Source organism: Nerophis ophidion, linkage group LG03 (assembly GCF_033978795.1).
Source record: "Nerophis ophidion isolate RoL-2023_Sa linkage group LG03, RoL_Noph_v1.0, whole genome shotgun sequence".
Classification (NCBI taxonomy): Eukaryota; Metazoa; Chordata; class Actinopteri; order Syngnathiformes; family Syngnathidae; genus Nerophis; species Nerophis ophidion.
Genome location: NC_084613.1, coordinates 60,894,455 through 60,914,308, shown reverse-complemented (window position 1 = coordinate 60,914,308; position 19,854 = coordinate 60,894,455). Strand labels below are relative to the sequence as shown.

Sequence of the window (19,854 nt, the reverse complement as noted above, 5' to 3'; positions counted from 1 at the left end):
TCTCAATTTACCGGTCGATCTACGTTCCCATCCTCACCTATGGTCATGAGCTTTGGGTCATGACCGAAAGGATAAGATCACGGGTACAAGCGGCCGAAATGAGTTTCCTCCGCCGGGTGGCGGGGCTCTCCCTTAGAGATAGGGTGAGAAGCTCTGCCATCCGGGAGGAGCTCAACGTAAAGCCGCTGCTCCTCCACATCGAGAGGAGCCAGATGAGGTGGTTCGGGCCTCTGGTCAGGATGCCACCCAAACACCTCCCTAGGGAGGTGTTTAGGGCACGTCCAGCTGGTAGGAGGCCACGGGGAAGACCCAGGACACGTTGGGAAGACTATGTATCCCGGCTGGCCTGGGAACGCCTCGGGATCCCCCGGGAAGAGCTAGACGAAGTGGCTGGAGAGAGGGAAGTCTGGGCTTCCCTGCTTAGGCTGCTGCCCCCGCGACAAGACCTCGGATAAGCGGAAGATGATGGATGGATGGTGTTGCCCAGACCAATGTTCATACTTAAAATCTTCAGGATCATTATATGATTGAATTTTTGATCACAGGATGGGGGCATAACAATATCAATCAATCTTTATATTTTTCCTTATTACCTTACTTTTTTTAAATAATAAAGTAGAATAGTTAAACAATTGGCTCTTATTTTCTAGAGATGTAAACAATAACAAAAATGACAACAAAAAAATAGTTTTGATAGTAATATTTTTTATATCATAAACATATACGGATGCTGTACTTGTTATTGTTACTGTCGCTATTTGTATCGATCTACCAACCTCTTCTTTACATTGTATCCTCCAGTCATAATGTACTTTTATTTGCCGACATGATTTAGAAGCTGCACGGTGGCAAGACGTTAACTGCTGAGTCGCGTTAAGGATGCCTTTATTTGCTTGTTGCAGTCAGATTTGTGTCATCAGCATGCATTATTACGATACAATAGTATTAAAAGCTCCAATGTCAGCCAAACTTATATGATTTACATTGTATACCGTTTATATCGTGCAATAGGATAGACAGTAAAATATTTCCTCATTTACTCAAAGACAAATTGTACTCTATTTTAGGCAGCTGTTTTTTGGGAATTAATTAGACGATGGTGTTCCAGCTTGTATTTTGGTTCCATTTCAGCCGATCAGCTGTGAATTATAATAGGGTTGAAATGAAGCTAAAAGGAGCATGAGGAGATGCAACAACCGTAATGCAAAATTATCTCTGTGTCTTTTGACATGTTTGAATATGGGCATTTGATCCTAAAATTAAATGTATTTGTCATTAATTTTTTTTGCAGTTAATTTTCCTATTTTGTTTGGTTTAAGACTGCAGTTGCCACTTTCATCTTACAGGGGGCATGCGTGATTCCATTTTAGCTTCCAGAATCTTTGCTCTTTGTTTGCTTGCCACACAAGACGCTGATTTGAATTTTCACAACAGAAACTAATGGGATAATTGAAGACACATTTAGAGTTTATCCTGGACATCCTTTAGTTTGTCAGAAAAGTCTGGCGATGCTTGCGTTGCCCTTTGGGTAACAGAATCCTTCAGGGAGAAAATATTGAGGAAACCCGAGCTTCACCCAGTGAAAAGAAAGGACAATGTGCCTACAGTATTACTCTGGTGTCTTTGCCTGTCTTGGGAAGTGGGGGGGGGGCTTTTTTTTAGAAAGTATCAGATAAGCTCTCGTTCAGCCTGAGCCTTACTTCATTCCTAAATCCAGCCGGATCGTGTTTTGCCGACAGGGCCTGCAAAAGGGAAGAAACCAGAGCTGTCGGCCGAGATAACTTTACAGTGTACACAAGCAACGGCATAGGTTACTTCTCAAGGCCAGGACACCCCTTCTCCCGCTATCTCAAATAATGTTCAATATTTGCAGGTCTTTATGTGAGAAAAACTAAACCAGAACAAATAACTTTAGTTCAGCAACGTCCCTCCCTTGTGGTATTTGAACAGGGATTGTCATATTTCTGTTGCAAAGTTTCCGAATGACCTGGAACTCTCTTTTCTGAGAACAAAATCCACAAGTTTAACCAGGGAGCACAGGCATTTTGCTGTAGCCCTCCGCCAAAATTAGACCGCTGACAAACAAATGTAAGCGTGATTTCCTGGACAGATTTACACAACTCAAGGCCTGATCTACTAAATTCCAAATACCACACGCTAAACATCCTGCAAACGCATCAATTGAATTTGTTTTAATCAGTCCCTTAAGTCATCGAGCAACTATTAAACTAGAAAATTATATTTCTGAATTGATGTGTCTACAAAAATCTATTCTTGACAGTCCATACAGTATATGTTAACAAGCATACATAGGATTGAGCTGCAGCGCGATCACCTTCTTTCACCCAGCCATTTCAGTGCAAATGCTAGTTTTCACTAACATTTCAGACACGCTAAATAAAAATGCAAAACAGCTTTCGCAGAACAGTTTTAAGTCATATTTAGAGAACTAAATTATTGTATTTGCATCTGCTCCTCCCATTATTGTGGACATTGTGATAATCAGCATATATTCCGCAAATACACACTAAATGATTTCCCTCCTTATTTTGCTCACTGAAGTGACGCAATTCTCAGCGTACATGTGTCACTTATTAGCTTTGCTTGCGCTATCAAGTTCGCATATTTTAAAACACGCAAACCTTAAGAATATCAGGCTCTAAGTCGACACAAATCATGATCTACACCAGGGGTCTCAAACCCGCAGCCCGCGGGCCAATTGCGGCCCGCGAGACGTTATTTTGCGGCCCGCACCCTGATGTGAAAATTTACTGATGTGGAAATTTACTGTTGGTGCGGTCCACGAGTACTATATGAATGGCGCATTACAGTGTTATATTGGTATACCCTAGATATTTCTGGGAGACTCACATTTTTTAGTGCCCCACCCTCAGAGGTAATCTTTCTCCCGAGTTGCACCCGAATTATAATATTGAGGGAGCACCGAGGAGGCGCTGCCTTTGCCGTCCTCCACAACCTGTACAAACAGTGTGCCAGCCAACCCACAAGTACCATTAGGCTTCTGAAGACGCAGTAAGCGACTGCAAGACATACTTGACCAATTTCTCCAACCAATCCTATTTCGATTGAAAAGATTCTAAATTGATTAATCACAATTCGATTCGATCTGTAATTAAATATTAAAAAAGCCTCAAATCTTTTACAAAATACAAGTGTTCTTAGTTTTTTTGCGCCACCATAAACAGCTTAGGACAGTTTAACACCACTGATTTTTGGGTAATATTTTTTTTTCTCACTTGCACTCATTGAGGGCGGACGCTCCCCTTTCCTCTCCCTTATTTCTCCTGCTTGCTTCTTTGTCTTGTCTTAACTTTTTTGTGGTCTCTTTTTGCACTGCTCTGCAAATCTAAACATTGGAACTATTTAGCTGGCCTCAACAAAATTGACAAGATCTTGGGTTTTGGGGAACCTGCTGTCGTGATGGAGATGTTGTTGCTGCACACACGACGGACTTTTGGGAGAGGAAGGAGTGCCGCATGACTGGCGACCCTTTTCTGTCGAGGACGTGAAGCTATCTACCTATTCGGAATTATGACAACCGGACAGCTGCTGATTGGAGTAAGCGTTGCTCTGGTCTGTCGACAAATTGGAAGTTGCTGGTAGTCTTCAAAGTACCCCAAAGCTGCCACAAATGATTGGAGGATGCGGGAAGAGAAGAACTGTGGACACTCTGGTGAGTTGGATAACATCGGACTGTCTTCCCCGCAGGATTTTGAGGATCAGTCATAGACAATTTAGAGTGAGAAGCAAATTTTATTTTCACTTGCATACAAAACATTCTAACTTGGATTGTTTCCCTGGCTTCGAGACTCTCCCGAAGGACAGTGCGGTGAAGACACAACAAACTCCCTTCTTGTCTCTCATGGACACACTCCAGTTGTTGTAGACTTTGGACTGACTATCGGCTGCACAACATCAAGGCCGCGGAACAGAGACACACTGCAGGCTTACACACACACATGCATCCACAAGAAATATACGCCACACACACATACCCCAGCCCCAATCCAACGCCCTTGACGCAAATCCCATAATGGTGATGGACGGATGGGCAGCGCCTGAGAGCTGCAGCCTTCCACCATGGCCCCCCCCTCCCTCCCTTCTGTTGCTAGATAGCTCAAGATACACGTTGTAATATGTGCTTTGCTATGGAGTTTTTTTCCCCACTCCAGACTGGGCCCCCTTAGGAGCCCAGTCTAGATTGTATTTTTTTTATTCATCCTTCCCCAGCGTTTACCCTTTTCCCATCTTTTACGGGCACCTTGTGGCGACCCATCAGCGTTCCTGTTCTGTAACCCTGTACCTTGTTCAAGATTAGACAAACAAACCCTTGTTTGTTTGTCTAATCTTGAACGGGTTTGTGCTGAAAACAAGGTTTTGTTGTACTTGTGCAATGACAATAAAGACCTACCTACTGACCTGATTTTTTGGTAATCGATATTGCAAAATTTAAACGATATCCATAATCTATCGAATAGATAATTTTGCCCAGCCCAACTGATGATGAATTACAGCTTTCAATTAAACCTTTTTGTTGTCCTTTTCAGACATTTTGTAATGAGGAACTGAAGATATGTGCTGTACCATATTGTAACTCTGTGTACAGTATGTCTAAAATACATATTCGATAATAAAACATTTTTTTTTTTACAATTGACAGTTTGCTGACATTGTTTTCCTTCATTTAAAATATATTTAAAATTGGATTATTCTGTTTTTATATGATATTGTAGCGACAGGTGTATTCTGAGCTGTGATTCAGGGGTTGGGTAATAGGAGGCAGTGGCATCTGCCTGGTAGCGGCTGACACCAATACCGATACCAATCACATGTATTAACTGTAAAGGTATTTATGAGTGGTTTTGACAGTTTAACAATAACAACGCAATATTTAAACTAGCGTTCGTTACAATAATTTTTTTTAACAAAATACAGTTAGTAGTACACAACAACTAAAAAAGAGCAAAAACTACTATCTACTACACACTTAAATCATTTGACTTTTTATCTCAAAGTTCTCGTGTCCAGGCAATTATTCCCTCAGTTTGAAAACATTAAAAATCAACAATAAAAAAGTTGTTTTCCGAAAAAAATAATTAAAATAAAAAAAAAAGTAGAATTCTAATCAATCAAATACTGATACTACCAATTTATGGATTGATCCACTCTCTCCTTACGTATTGTGTACTTATGGCCGTGACAATGCTGACACACTAAAAGTTGTTGCTGTATAATGTACTCGGTAAACTCCTATTAATTTCCTGATAATAGCTACTTACTTTCTGCTGTGACGCTGTTCCATCTACACTTAGAACTTTTTTCTTGTGTTATTTAACTCAGCGTGTAACATATTTAACCTTGGCCTCCTTAGAATGACAAGAAATGCAGTTCACTAGCCGCAATGGCGGTGAAAAAATCTAACTTAGGGGCAAACCTTCACAATGTGTATGGACATACACAATTAACTGATAGCCTGTAAGCTGGAGGAATTTAAATGTATAATGTAACAGCAAGAGGGGATTTGTGATTAGCATTGAAAAGCATTAATTAACAACGGTGATTAAAGTTACAGTACCAACGATTGTCACACACACACTAGGTGTGGTGAAATTTGTCCTCTGCATTTGACCCATCCCCTTGATCACCCCCTGGGATCACATAGTTTTTTATAAAAATACTGATCGGCACATTGCTATTTTTAAAGTGCGCTGGCCTAATTAAGTTTGGAGTACAGGGTGCTTTTTCTTGACAACAATAAAAGGCTAGTTTGTGCCTCATCATCATTCAGATTAAATTTCCAGAGAGCTGTTTAGACTAGACTTCAATGAAATGTATGCGTTTGTAAATCTTTATTTTGGTAGTTAACAAAAACTAAATTGTGAGTAAAATCCATGTAAACCCAGCTAGGTTAATACTTTTATTTTGTATCTCACTTTTGCGCTGTGTGCATGTTTAAATTCTGTGTAACTAGACAGTAGCTATCTTACTTAGTGATAATGAGGACGTTGACAATATTACAACATATTGCCAATGACGATTTTTCATAGAAATTAGACTTTTGGGTCTCAAATTTTATGCAAATAGCGGTCAACCATGTATTGTATTTCAAAGCGGGACTTATTCAAGTAATAAAATAAATATGTTGGATGTTGAGGAGTTGTCGGTATAAGCTGGACCGCATTTACAGAAAAGTTTTACTGTACGACATTGCACTGTGTAATATTCTTAATCACCGGTGCAGTTAATTATCTTTAATCACACATACAGTAGATTACCTTAGTGTTGTCCAACTGGGCTAATCCAGTACAAGCATTTGCAAGCAGGAAGTCGCCGCTCAGAACAGCCATCTTATTGCCAAACTCCATGTCCTTCAGTGGGCCATCACAAACTGTCAGTTCTTTCAAATTGACAATTCCACGATGCACCAGGAAAGCTGTGTGGATCAACTCTGTGATTTCAGCCAAATTTCGCTGACTAGAAAAGACACAAGAAAAAGCATACATTTAAAAACTCTTTGCGGCTTAATCGAAAATGTATCGATTACAAAAAAGCTTGAATTTCATCACTGTTGCTTTATTATTTGTTTGAGTGTCACTAATAAAAAATGTATAAAGTGCAGACAGCATGGATTGCCCGGAACTTATATGCAAACTTTGTTTCAGCACGGCCAGTCAGCATAGAATTATGTCAGTAAATGCACATAAAAATAATTCTGATGATTCAAATGCCTCCTCTCTGACACCTTATATGGTATGAGGGTCCCAATGATCCTAGAAGCTATGTTGCCTAGGGGCTTCTATGCCCCTTGGTAGGGTCTCCCAGAACAATCAGGTTTTAGGTGAGAGACCAGACTGATTGATTGATACTTTAATTAGTAGATTGCACAGTTCAGTACATATTCCGTACAATTGACCACTAAATGGTAACAATATCAGAATAACATAGTCATCACACAGGTTAATCATCATAGTCTATACATTGAATTATTTACATAGATTACAATCAAGACAAAGAACAGCTTGAAGAGATCTATGAAAATAAACAAAGGCAGTTTTCCCTCACCCAGAAGCGGGTCACCTAGCCCCCCTATGGAGCCAGGCGTGGCGGTGAGGCTTGACGGCTCGATGTACCCATGAGGCCCGCCAGGCACAGCCCAAAAAGGCAATGTGGGTACCCCTCCAATGGGCTCACCACACATAGGAGGGGACATAGAGGTCGGGTGCTCTGTGAGCTAGGCGGCAGTCGAAGGCAGGGCCCTTGGCGGTCCCATCCTCGTCTACAGAAGCTAGCTCTTGGGACGTGGAACGTCACTTCGCTGGGGGGAAGGAGCCTGAGCTGGTGCGCGAAGTGGAGAAGTTACGGCCATATCTAGTCAGACTCATTTCAAAGCACAGCAAGGGCTCTGGCACCAGTCCTCTCAAGATGGGCTGGACTCTGTTGCAAGTAGTGAGAGGCGACAGGCGAGGGTGGCAATACTGTACAGTGGAGTTTAACCCAGTAGACGAGAAGGTAGCTTCCCTCCGCTTTCAGGTGAGGGGACGGGTCTTGACTGTTGATTGTGCTTCCGCACCAAACAGCAGTTGAGAGTATCCGCCCTTTTCTGATTGACTAGAGAGAGTACTAGAGAGTGCTCACCCGGGTGATTCCCTTGTTCTGCTGGCGGACTTCAACGCTCTCAATCGCAACAACAGTGAAACCTGGAGAGGCGTGATTGGGAGAAATGGCCATCCGGATCTGAACTTTTGTCCGTTTTGTTATTGGACTTTTGTGCTCGCCACAGATTATCCATAACGAACACCATCTAGTCGTGCATTGCGTCTGTGCTTGCAACTGCTGTGAAAACAACCTTTTTTCTGGATTAACTGACAAACAATATTGGATCACAAACCTCAAAAGAAAAAAACTTTTTTGGGTATGCATTTTTCATTGTCATTGACATTCTTAGAATTCAAAGTGGACTTAAAGTTAGCGCTGAACATCCAACAGCTACCCAAACGGCGCTAACAGTTGACAGCTGACGGGCTGCGGACAGTTGATTCACAAATCAGAGAATCAAGATTTGCCCTGGGTCATTACCATCATGCCACCAAAGAGAACAATTGTTGCTGAAGAAGTCAAAGATATAAAAAATATCTCAACTTCTTGTCAGAGGAGGTGACTGCTGTCAGGACACAGCAAAAGCAGCTCCTCGGTTTATTGAAGGAGGTAAATTCATTACACTTCCAGAATGTAGGTGTGAATTATGTATTTTTCTTATATTTGTTAGTTTCACTGTCTTTTAGTGAAGGACCGAAACAACCTGACTAGTATTATTAAGTCTTGCTCTAAGAATACTGGAGTAAAACTAGGAGATTTGAACGTCTTCTACAACCAGCAAATCCTCCGAAAAGCAAAGAGCATTTTAGCCTCGCTGAGCCATGTCCTTGTGGGTGAATTCTCTCTGTTGCCTTCAGGATGAAGTTATGCCCTTCTATTTTGTAAAACAAATAATTTCTCCAAATCACTCGTCCCCTCTGCACTCAGAGTCTAAAACTTTTAAATTATTCAGAGGGTTGTAATGTTTATATATTTATTGACTATTTATTGTGGGCCCTGTGTAGGCTGTGCAAACGACAACCTGCTTCTCAATATGAATTGCCGCTTAAGGGATTATTAGAGTTCTTTGAATTGAATGCAGAGAAGGACCGCCAAATACAAGACCTAGAACAAAAAGTAAACAAATAAGGAAAATATTGCATGATGAATGATGTGATCGTTTCTGGACTGGAAATAAAGTCGCGCTCATATGAGCATACTGTAGCTGCAGACAGCAGGGAGGCCATCGATGAAGAGACCAACTCGATGGAGCAACAGGCGGCATCGTTCTTCTGAAGCAAATGATAAAAGATGGATCTAGATAACATCAAGGCTTGAAACCTGCTGCCCAGGAAAAACCACGACAGACCTGCTATCAAAACGAGGTTTGTGAAAAGAAAGAATAAAATCACACTTTTGAAACGGGAACGCAAATTGAACAGAAAAAATGTCTAAGTGAATGACCACCTTACGAAAAAGAATGCAGACATTGCTAAAAAAGCAAGATAACTAAGAAAACAGCAAAAAATAAAGCCCAACTGTGTAACAAATTGTAAAATATTTTTTAAACTGATTGGCTCTCCCGAGGAAGCAAAGGTGTAGGAAGTAAAGAAGCAAGGAAGAACTGGACAGACACTACACATGGACGATGAATCAATAAGACATGAAACAACAGGACTTTGAGAAGGACATAAATCCAACCATAAACTTTTTTCACACATTGACAATAAATGCTCCTACTACACAACAGAACAATAAAATACAAGTATTGCATCTGACAACAAACTAATAATTATTCACATAAATAGCAGAAGTTTGTATAAAAACACCAATAACATTCAACAATATCTGAATCAATTAAAATAAAATTTTTAAAGTAATTGTGATGTCAAGAACCTGGATTAAGGAGGAGACAGAAATAGATTTGGACCTGGAAGGATATTAACTTAACTTCATCAACAGAAACAGTAGGAGTGAATGAGTAGCTATGTACTGTATGTGGATAAACATCTGGATTACAAAGTGGTGAAAAAATATTTAATTTGCAATTAAAAATATCTTGGAATGCATAACGATTGAAATATGTCATGAAAAAAACAAAAACGTATTCATCAGTTGTATATATCAAACACCTCAGTCAAATATTGGAAGGTTTGAGAACCAGATTAACACATTTTTTACAGAAATGAGACAGAAGGTAATATTCATATGTGGAGGATATCAATATTGCCCTCTTGAACCCTAACAAGCAAAATAATATTGATGACTTCATAGGTAAGATGTATAGTATAATTTAAAATCACAAGCTAAAATCATATAAGACCAAGCAGAATCACAAGTCACTGTGCCACGCTTCTTGATATAATTTTTACAATTTATTTTGATAATACCACAAGTGGTCTGCTAATAACCGACATCAGTGATCATATACCAGTTTTAACAATATATGAAGGAAACTACAAGAGGTGAAGCATAGATAACAAACATACATTTCAAAGAATGTAAAATCTCAGCAAATGTAAAATAATGCTATTCAGTAACAGTCGATAAGAAAGTCAAACACAAATACAAATAGACGGAATACACACTGATTGAGTAAAATAAATAACATTTTGGGGTGTGATAATAAGTGATAACATTAACAGAAAATGTCATAAAAATATACATCAGGTGGCAAGAAATATTTCAATGAATAAAGCAAAATATGTCCTCGACCAAAAATCACTCCATATTCTCTGCTGCTCGCGAGTGTTACCTTATTTGAGTTATTGTGCAGAAATATGGGGAAATAATTACAGAAGTACACTACAGTCATGACCCGTGTTACAAAAAAGGTCAATTAGGATAATACAGTTGTGGTCAAAAGTTTACATACACATGTAAAGAACATAATGTCATGGCTGTCTTGAGTTTCCAATAATTGCTACAACTCTTATTTTTTAGTGACAGAGTGACTGGAGCGCATACTTCTTGGTCAAAAAAAAAAAATTCAATAAGTTTGGTTCTTTTATGAATTTATTATGGGTCTACTGAAAATGTGACCAAATCTGTTGGGTCAAAAGTATACATACAGCAATGTTAATATTTGTTTACATGTCCCTTGACAAGTTTCACTGCAATAAGGCGCTTTTGGTAGCCATCCACAAGCTTCTGGCAAGCTTCAGGTTGAATTTTTGACCACTGCTCTTCACAAAGTTGGTGCAGTTCAGCTAAATTTGTTGGCTTTCTGACATGGACTTGTTTCTTCACTATTGTCCACACGTCAGGACTTTGGGAAGGCCATTCTAAAACCTTAATTGTAGCCTGATTTAGCCATTCCTTTAACACTTTTGACATGTGTTTGGGTCATTGTCCTGTTGAAACACCCAACTGCACCAAATACCCGACCTCCGGGTTGATGATTTTAGGTTGTCCTGAAGAATTTGGAAGTAATCCTCCTTATTATTGTCCCATTTAAACCACCAGTCCTATTGGCAGCAAAACCGGCCCAGAGCATATTACTACCACCACAACGCTTGACGGTAGGGACGGTGCTCCTGGGATTAAAGGCCTCAGCTTTTCTCCTCCAAACATATTGCTGGGTATTGTGGCCAAAAAGCTAGATTTTTGTTTCATCTGAAAAAGATAAGACCTTCTGGAGGAAAGTTCTGTGGTACGATGAAACAAAATTGAGCTGAATAGCAGTCTCCTGTCAGAGAGAGTTTAAATTCCCACCTGCGGAAGAACTTCAAACATGTCATGAGCGAGGCGCTGGACATTGAGTGACCATGTTCCGTGCCTCTATTGTTGGAGCATCAGATCGGAGCTGTGGCTTCAAGGTGGTTGGTGCCTGCTGTAGCGGTAATCCCAGAACCAGCTGGTGTCGATGCAGTCAAGCTGAAGGAGGAGTACTATTGGGTCCTTTTGGCCTATGGGACTCTAGAGGCAGCCGACAGGTACTATCAGGCTAAGTGGCTTGCGGTTTTGGCGGATGTAGAGGCAAAAACTCGGACATGGGATGAGTTCTGGGAAGCCATGAAAACGACGTCCGGACAGCTTTGAAGCGATTCTGGACCACCATCCGCAGTCTCAGTAGGGGAAAGCAGTGCACTGTCAACACCATGCATGGTGGGGATGGTGTGCTTCTGACCTAGACTCGGTTAGGGCATATACTCAGGATGCTCCCCGGATTCCCTCCTGGAAGGGTGTTTAGGGCACGTCTGGCCGGTCAGAGGCCACCGGGGGGACAGATGACATGTTCGGGAGACTATGTCTCCCAGCTGGCCTGGGAGCTGCTCTGGATCCTCCGAGAAGAGCTGGATGAAGTGGCTGGGGGGAGGAAAGTGGGCTTACTGCTTTGATTGCTGCTCTGGCGACCCCACCTCGTATGGATGGATGGATAGATTGAGATACTAAAATACTAATCAATAAAAGGAGGAAATTAATATACAATATAAGGAGACAAATTACGTACTAAAATGCATAAAACCCCATTGGTTTTGCTTCTGAGTAGTAGTGTTCAAAATTAAAATACATTCATCATTAGCATATAACAACCATTTTTGATTGTGCAAGTCTTTGAATAGAGCCTTTCAGGGCAGCCTTAGGGAGGATATAATCAAATGTTGATTCAGTCATTGGTGGGGGATAATTAGGCCCCTCTCCATATGGAAGGAGTTCACGGCGCTGCGACAGGAGGGATTCATCCAGACAGGGTCGGGTGCCCTGATAGCCACTTACCTTTTTTCTGCCACAGCGAGAATCTGATGAGCCTACCATACTTCCAGAGTCACACACACACAAACAGATGCACACACACACACACACACCTTGTATGTAGCCAGGTAATTACAATGTTCAATGTCAGTTAAAAAAAAAAGATGTGATTAACATTCAATAATGTCATCTATTTTCCTTTTCCTCAATCACACCCATTGTCTGCCTGGTTTCTATGCTGAGTGTTGCAGCTCAACACAATGCTCTCCCTTGAGGAAAGTTAATAGGTTCAAGCTTCAAGTGAGAGGAAAAAAATGTTCTTTGACAGTGGCCTGTTCTCAAGGTGTCGCTCTTGACAGCCTTTGAGAGGCGAAACCATTGTTAAAAAAAAAAAAGAGTCGCGGCTCATTTTAATATAACTGTAAAATGTAGCCAAATCCAAGAGACGACCATAATCAGAGACTGAATACTCCAACTATCTTGCATTTTGATACACCTTTCAGATGATTCAAACTGATGCAGTAGGCTAGTGTAGGAACTTGTATTTTTGGTGATGTGCATTTATTAGAAAGTAGAATGAAAGTTACGTATGGCAAGCTGATTTTTTTTTTGTTTATCTTAACTATTTTCCCTAAAATACACATTGAGGGTATAAAGGTTGCTGTATTCAACTACTCGATTAATCAAACAAACTAATACGTAGATTACTCAATTACAAAAATAATCAACATCAGCATCCCAAGCGACGGTTTAGCTCTGCTGTGCTGGTTCTACATGCTACCCTAGTAGTATGCTAAAATTTTCATTAATGGCTAGCATGAATATTACCTGAGAATTTTTACAGCAAATGGCAAATTATTACTGTGCTGAAAATAAGTATATTTTTCCATTACACAATCAACCCTTGAGTTTCCATTACAATACATACTTAACAAGCAACCTGTGCCATTGATGCTTTCAAACGACACAATTATTCTTAAAAAGGTGAAAGCATCGCTCTACAAACACCATTCTGTGCTTTCCAGGCATCAAAGTAGTTTTTGTTTGACTGTCTTATTTAGTTTTATTACTGACTGTTTATGCTGGTATGGTACGATAGGAATGTTAAAAAGTTAAACATTGCTAATACATCTAATGCAAATCTGAACCTAGAAAAAATGATGCACATTTTAGTTGTTGGGAATGTTTTACATTTTAATTACAAATCAACGGAGATTGTGCTTATGCTTGACTTTCACAAAAAAATGACAAGGTTCAGCAAGTAATGGTATAGTTTATTTTTGAGACACTAAAAATGGCTTCATTCATTTTTGTTCTACTAAATTTTGGGAGATCATATGGTAAATATTGAATTCGATTCTCGCAATTTATTGAGTGTAAAAGGTATTTAAAAAACATTTTATAACAGGTTAGATGGTAAAAATGCTCCTCTTGGCTGCTGGCTTATTCGTACAGTGAGTAAGCGCAGGGTTGGCCTAAAAAAAAGTATTTAAAAAAAATGATAATAATAATATTTAGGAAAAATACATTTAAAGTTTTTTAATGTTTGTTTTTTTGGGGACGGCGTGGCGCAGTGGAAGAGTGGCCGTGCGCAATCCGAGGGTCCCTGGTTCAAATCCCACCTAGTACCAACCTCGTCACGTCCGTTGTGTCCTGAGCGAGACACTTCACCCTTGCTCCTGATGGGTGCTGGTTAGCGCCTTGCATGGCAGCTCCCTCCATCAGTGTGTGAATGTTTGTGTGAATGGGTAAATGTGGAAGTAGTGTCAAAGCGCTTTGAGTACCTTGAAGGTAGAAAAGCGCTATACAAGTACAACCCATTTATCATTTATTTCTGATTAATTTTATAACATTATATTCATCCATCCATCCATTTCTACCGCTTGTCCCGTCCGGGGTCGCTGGAGCCTATCTCAGCTGCAATAATTTACATTTAAATATATTTATTTAAATTATACAATTTAAGCCAGACTTCTGCGAGATTTCTAAGTTCTGCTTTAAATTCTGCTCCTAACGTGCAAAGGGTCAAATAATAAATTGCTTGAAACACCATCATGTAGCTGGATTAATTTCAGCAGTGCCTACAATTGCCTCATCAAACGCTCAAGGTATCACCAAACGGTACGGGACAATTTTTGTGAAAAAGTAATATCGGTCATTTTCGATTAATGCCATTTTAACGACAATCACAAATGCTGATTCTGTCACCCTGAAAAGCGGCTTTCAGCTAATTATGTGTCTCCATACACAGCGTGGAACCGCTCTCCTACACTAATATACATATATCTGTATATATACTGTATATACTGTACATGTACACATATGCATATGTAAATACTGTAAATACATACACATACAGTATATACAGATTCATATATACATATGCATATATACATACAGTATGCATATAAGTACATATACATATGTGCACATACATAAGCATATGAATAAATATGTACACATACATGTATACACTTATAGACACGTACGTACATACATAACTATTCATATTTACATATATACATATGCATATATTTACATATGCAAATACATATGTATACATACCGTATAAAAACTCATTTATGTACAGTATATATGTATATATAGACATATATCTATACATAAACATTTATAAGTGTATATATATATATATACACATATGTGCATATATACATATATTTACCCATATACTGTATGTGGATATAAATTAATATACATGTGTATATATACATATGTATATTTATATACATACATTTATATATGTACATACAGTATTTATTATATATATATATATATATATACACACATATATATTTATATATACACACATACATATATATATATATACACACACATATATACACACATACATACATTTATATACACACACATTTAAATATATCAGAATCGGGGCGGTATAGCTCGGATGGTAGAGTGGCCGTGCCAGCAACTTGAGGGTTGCAGGTTCGATTCCCGCTTCCGCCATCCTAGTCACTGCCGTTGTGTCCTTGGGCAAGACACTTTACCCACCTGCTCCCGGTGTTTGAATGTAACTTAGATATTGGGTATCACTATGTAAAGCGCTTTGAGTCACTAGAGAAAAGCGCTATATAAATATAATTCACTTCACTTCACTTCAATCATAATCAGACATACTTTATTAATCCCCGAGGGGAAATTAAAAGTTTCAGCACAATCCCATTCAAAATCAGACAAACATTACCGGGAGACAGAACAGCATTGCTGACGGATCTGCCAACTTCCGGTGCCCCTTACAAAAAAGGTGAGATACAGGTAAACAAGTGGGGGGAATGGGAAAAAATAAATAAAAGATTAAAATATAACAAAAGAAAAAAAAATTGGTCTAAGCCTGGGCTCCTGAAGAGGGGGTACAGACTGAGGCCAAGGAAAAAAACAAGCTCATATCCATAGTACACATCCCTCTTACATGTGTGTAAGAGGGAAACATCAGATATCAAAGATAACAAAGGACATACCCAATCATGGCACCCAACTGTTCCCAAATAGCCTGCACACCTGTGGGATGTTCCATAGAAGTGTTTGATGATCATTCCTAAACCTTAACAGTATTTTTTGACACCTTTCCCAACTTCTTTGTCACGTGTTGCTGGCATCAAATTCTAAAGTTAATGATTAATTGCAAAAAAAAAAAGTTTATCAGTTTGAACATCAAATATCTTGTCTTTGTAGCATATTCAACTGAATATGGGTTGAAAATGATTTGCAAATCATTGTATTCCGTTTATATTTACATCTAAGACAACTTTCCAACTCATATGGAAACAGGGTTTGTATATATATATATATATATATATATACATATACACATATTATATATATATATATATATATACATATACACATATTATATATATATATATATATATATATATATATATATATATATATATATATATATATACATATACACATACACACATATATATATATATATATATATATATATATATATATATATATATATATATATATACATATACACATACACACATATATATATATATATATATATATGAAGAGTTCATATGCAAAAGCAGATAAATCCATTTTGACCGATTCTGTATATTAACGATTTTCTGCCTGCTGGTGTTGCCGGTACATATACAAGCATACAATGGTTTATTTAATATCAAAATAAGCAAGTCATGAAAGCCTAAACTTTTAAGAAATGCTGATGTAATGAATGGCTTTCAAATAAGAGTGTTTGATGTGGTTTTACGTCAAAAGCAGATATATCCAAATTATGATATGTTGCAAAAACAGATATCTCCAAAATCGTTTTCTTTGCGGTCGTTATTTCGCATAATATTCAAGATAAAGATAGAGAGAAAAACAGAACGTGAAATTTATCGAAAGCCACATTTCAAGGTAACAACTGTTCACATTTATTTACTTCATTATTTAACAGTTTCGATCCCTTGGTACGTATAAATCTAGCTGTCCCTGCGAACATTGTTTTTTCGTACTTGCTAACCGGACATGCTTTTTTGGAACTGTGACCTCACATATTTACCTTGTGCTTTTCAGCACAAAATGAAAAAACAAAAAAACAGTGTTGCAATGAAGACAATGTTTTATTAATAAAACAAGCACAAATGCTCAACCTGGTTTGCCTATCAAAAACACTCCTGTGCAGACAACAGCTCACTCATCATCGCTATCGACATTAGCTCCATGCTCGACAACATCGTTTAACGCGGCGGTGTAAAACTCACGGACACGCGTGCTAGCGCCAACATCAAATAACTTCAACACGTCAGTTTTTTTCGCTGGCTTAACAGTGTTCACAGGAGAAGCTTCCAAATTATTCATGCGTGGATAACAACACTGAGTGAGTCCGAGCGCGCTGCCATTTTGTTTGTCACGTGATCCCGTACTGCAGCGCTGGTTGGGCAAACGGATATATCGGCTTTTGTGATAAATGATCCATGGCGCTTATCGGCCTTTGCAATAAATCGCTGAACTAAATGACGTTAAAAGCGGCATTTGTCTGCATTTGCAAACAAATTGATTTTGGTATACCACAATAGAAGTGGTGGACTATATATTACCGAGGCTGGGCTAAACTTTATCAAAATGGCGTTTATCGGTTTTTGCGTATGAACTCTTCATATATATATATATATATATATATATATATATACATACATACATACATACATATAGTATAGCGGAGATAGGCTCCAGCACCCCCTGCCACCGCGAAGGGAATAAGCGGTAGAAAATGGATGTTTATACACACACACACACACACACACACACACACACACACACACACACACACACACACACACACACACTTGAAAGATACATCTCCTGGATGCACTGGGTCACATCCTCACTGATGTATTCTGGATTCATCGGGTGTTTCGGGTCTCGCAACATCAGACACCCTTATCCAGGTGACCCAGCCGGGGTGATCCAGTGCCTGCTTGTGTTCCAGTAGCAACCCACGGATCTGCCCTTTTCAGCCACAACCACCTCGTGGCTTTCTCTGCCGCTTCACTTGCGGATTGAACGGCCCTCCTTTTGGCCGCCCCTGTGACTCCCAATCGGACAAGGACTTTGCAGAGGGAACGTCCTGCAAAGCCACGGGAGCAAACTTCTATTTGCTCATAGAAAGTCCCCCAGCCCCTGCCCATGCACTCCTCCACCAGTTCCTGATACTTGGCATGTTTCCTTTTGCTGGCTTCCTCAATTCGCTCCTCCAAAGGCACTGTTAGTTCCATCATGATCAGGTGTTTTGAAGCCTTTGAGATAATGATCATGTCTGGCCGGAGAAATGTTGTTGCAATGTGCTGGGGGAACCTCAGTTGTTTTCCCAGGTCAATGTGTAACGGCCAATCAGGAGCTGAGTAGAAGAGTCCTGTTGTTGTCTGTGGACATGCACGAGGTTTCTCTCCAGCTTTGATGAATGAGATTGCCATCTTAGGCGCATGATGTTGCTTGCTGGTGCTGATGGCTGAGGCAATGCTCTCAGCAACTGCTTTGAGTACCTGGTCATGGCGCCAGCGACCATCATTTTTTTTATTCTTTATGGGCAGCACGGTGTAACAGGGGTGATGTTGCTGTTCATAATACGACGGTCCAGGGTTTGATCCCTGGGGTCTTTCTGTGTGGAGTTTGCATATTCTCCCTCCGGGTACCCCGGCTTCTTCCCACCTCCAAAGATATGCACCTAGGGATACTGTAGGTTGATTGGCAACAATAACTTTTTGGCTCAGGGGCAAAATAGGCTATTGAAATTTGACAGATGGGCCGGGTGAACACATGATGCATTCCAAACCATATCATACCTGTTGGAACCAAGAGTAGACTTCCCAAAAATGGGCTATACATCTATTTTCAACAATACCATATCATAACCTCGAAGAAACATAAAAAATGGTATTACAGGGTTAACACTTACACTCTCTTTCAAAGGAAGCAGTGTCGTTGATCACCATTTTTTTTGCCAATGCGTCGAAGTCTAGTATTAGTTTTGTTGTGGCAATTCTCAAAACATCTTTGCCTAATTGTGTTCTAATATTTGGCGGGCCGGATTAAAAAGGCCAACGGGTCGGATGTGGCCCCCGGGCCGTAGTTTGCCCTTCCCTGCCATAGTGTGTTAATGTGAGTGTGAATGTTGTCGGTCTATCTGTGTTGGCTCTGCGATGAGGTGGCAACTTGTCCCGAGTTTACCCCAACTTCCGCCCGGGTGCAGATGGGATAGGCTCCCGTAACCCCAAGAGGGACAAGCGGTAGAAATTGGATCGATGAATGGAGTAATTTGTTCTTTGTTGATAATGTTAAACTGACAATAGTATTCACCATAAATTAAGTGGAAAATGTACCACAAATAAATGAGATTGGTATCCACGCGTGGATGATCGGTATCGGAATCGGGAGCATGAAACCCTAATCGGAACAGCTCTAATTAAAACGATAACTAATATGGTGTAAATGAAATGGCAACACATTTTATCTTTAGTAAGCACTTTTACTGTAATGTTTCATAATGATTATCAAATCAAAAAAGTTTAATGAAACACAAATTAGCTTTGAACAAAAGCACAAAGTTCAGACTCCAGGTTGCACTTTCCATCCCACACCTTATCTTTTAGTCCAGGTCTCTGGCTGTGGGGCATTGGGAGGAAAAAAGGGGGACAAGGGGGCTTGTGTATAAATAGCTTTGGTACCCGGTTGCATAGCAACTGATGCCATCTTGCAGAGTTGGAACGCCCCTCACCACGCCTCTCGTCCTGAGTGTTCTATGCCATTTTCCTCCCCCGGCTGTCTGCCTTACCATCAAATACAGCCTAGAAGATGTGAGTGTGAATTCAAAGTGGAGTGTCTATCAGACAGACAGTGTGATATGTTCAGTGGTATGCATATGAATATATACAGTCATTCATTCTTTGGACGGTCTCTCTGCCTCATGTACCGTATTTTATCTCTGTGCCTCTATTTGTATGCCCAAGCTCCCTATCAACATATCCATCCATCCTAACCGTCTGTCCATCAGTCATTGCTATATTTTGG

The 19,854-nt window shown here is 39.7% G+C and overlaps 1 protein-coding gene across 2 annotated transcripts in view; it reads right to left on the bottom strand.

The window, feature by feature from the left end:
- pdss2 (prenyl (decaprenyl) diphosphate synthase, subunit 2) overlaps positions 1 to 19,854 on the bottom strand; it is a 72,371-nt gene that overhangs the window by 18,467 nt on the left and 34,050 nt on the right. The window contains exons 3-4 of one of the 2 annotated variants that reach the window (XM_061895747.1): positions 6,297 to 6,495; positions 1,701 to 1,742 (exon numbers count right to left, since the gene is read on the bottom strand). In XM_061895747.1, the coding sequence (XP_061751731.1) occupies positions 1,701 to 1,742; positions 6,297 to 6,495 (241 nt within the window). The remainder of the gene's footprint in view (positions 1 to 1,700; positions 1,743 to 6,296; positions 6,496 to 19,854) is intronic. The other variant, XM_061895748.1, reaches the window with a different exon arrangement.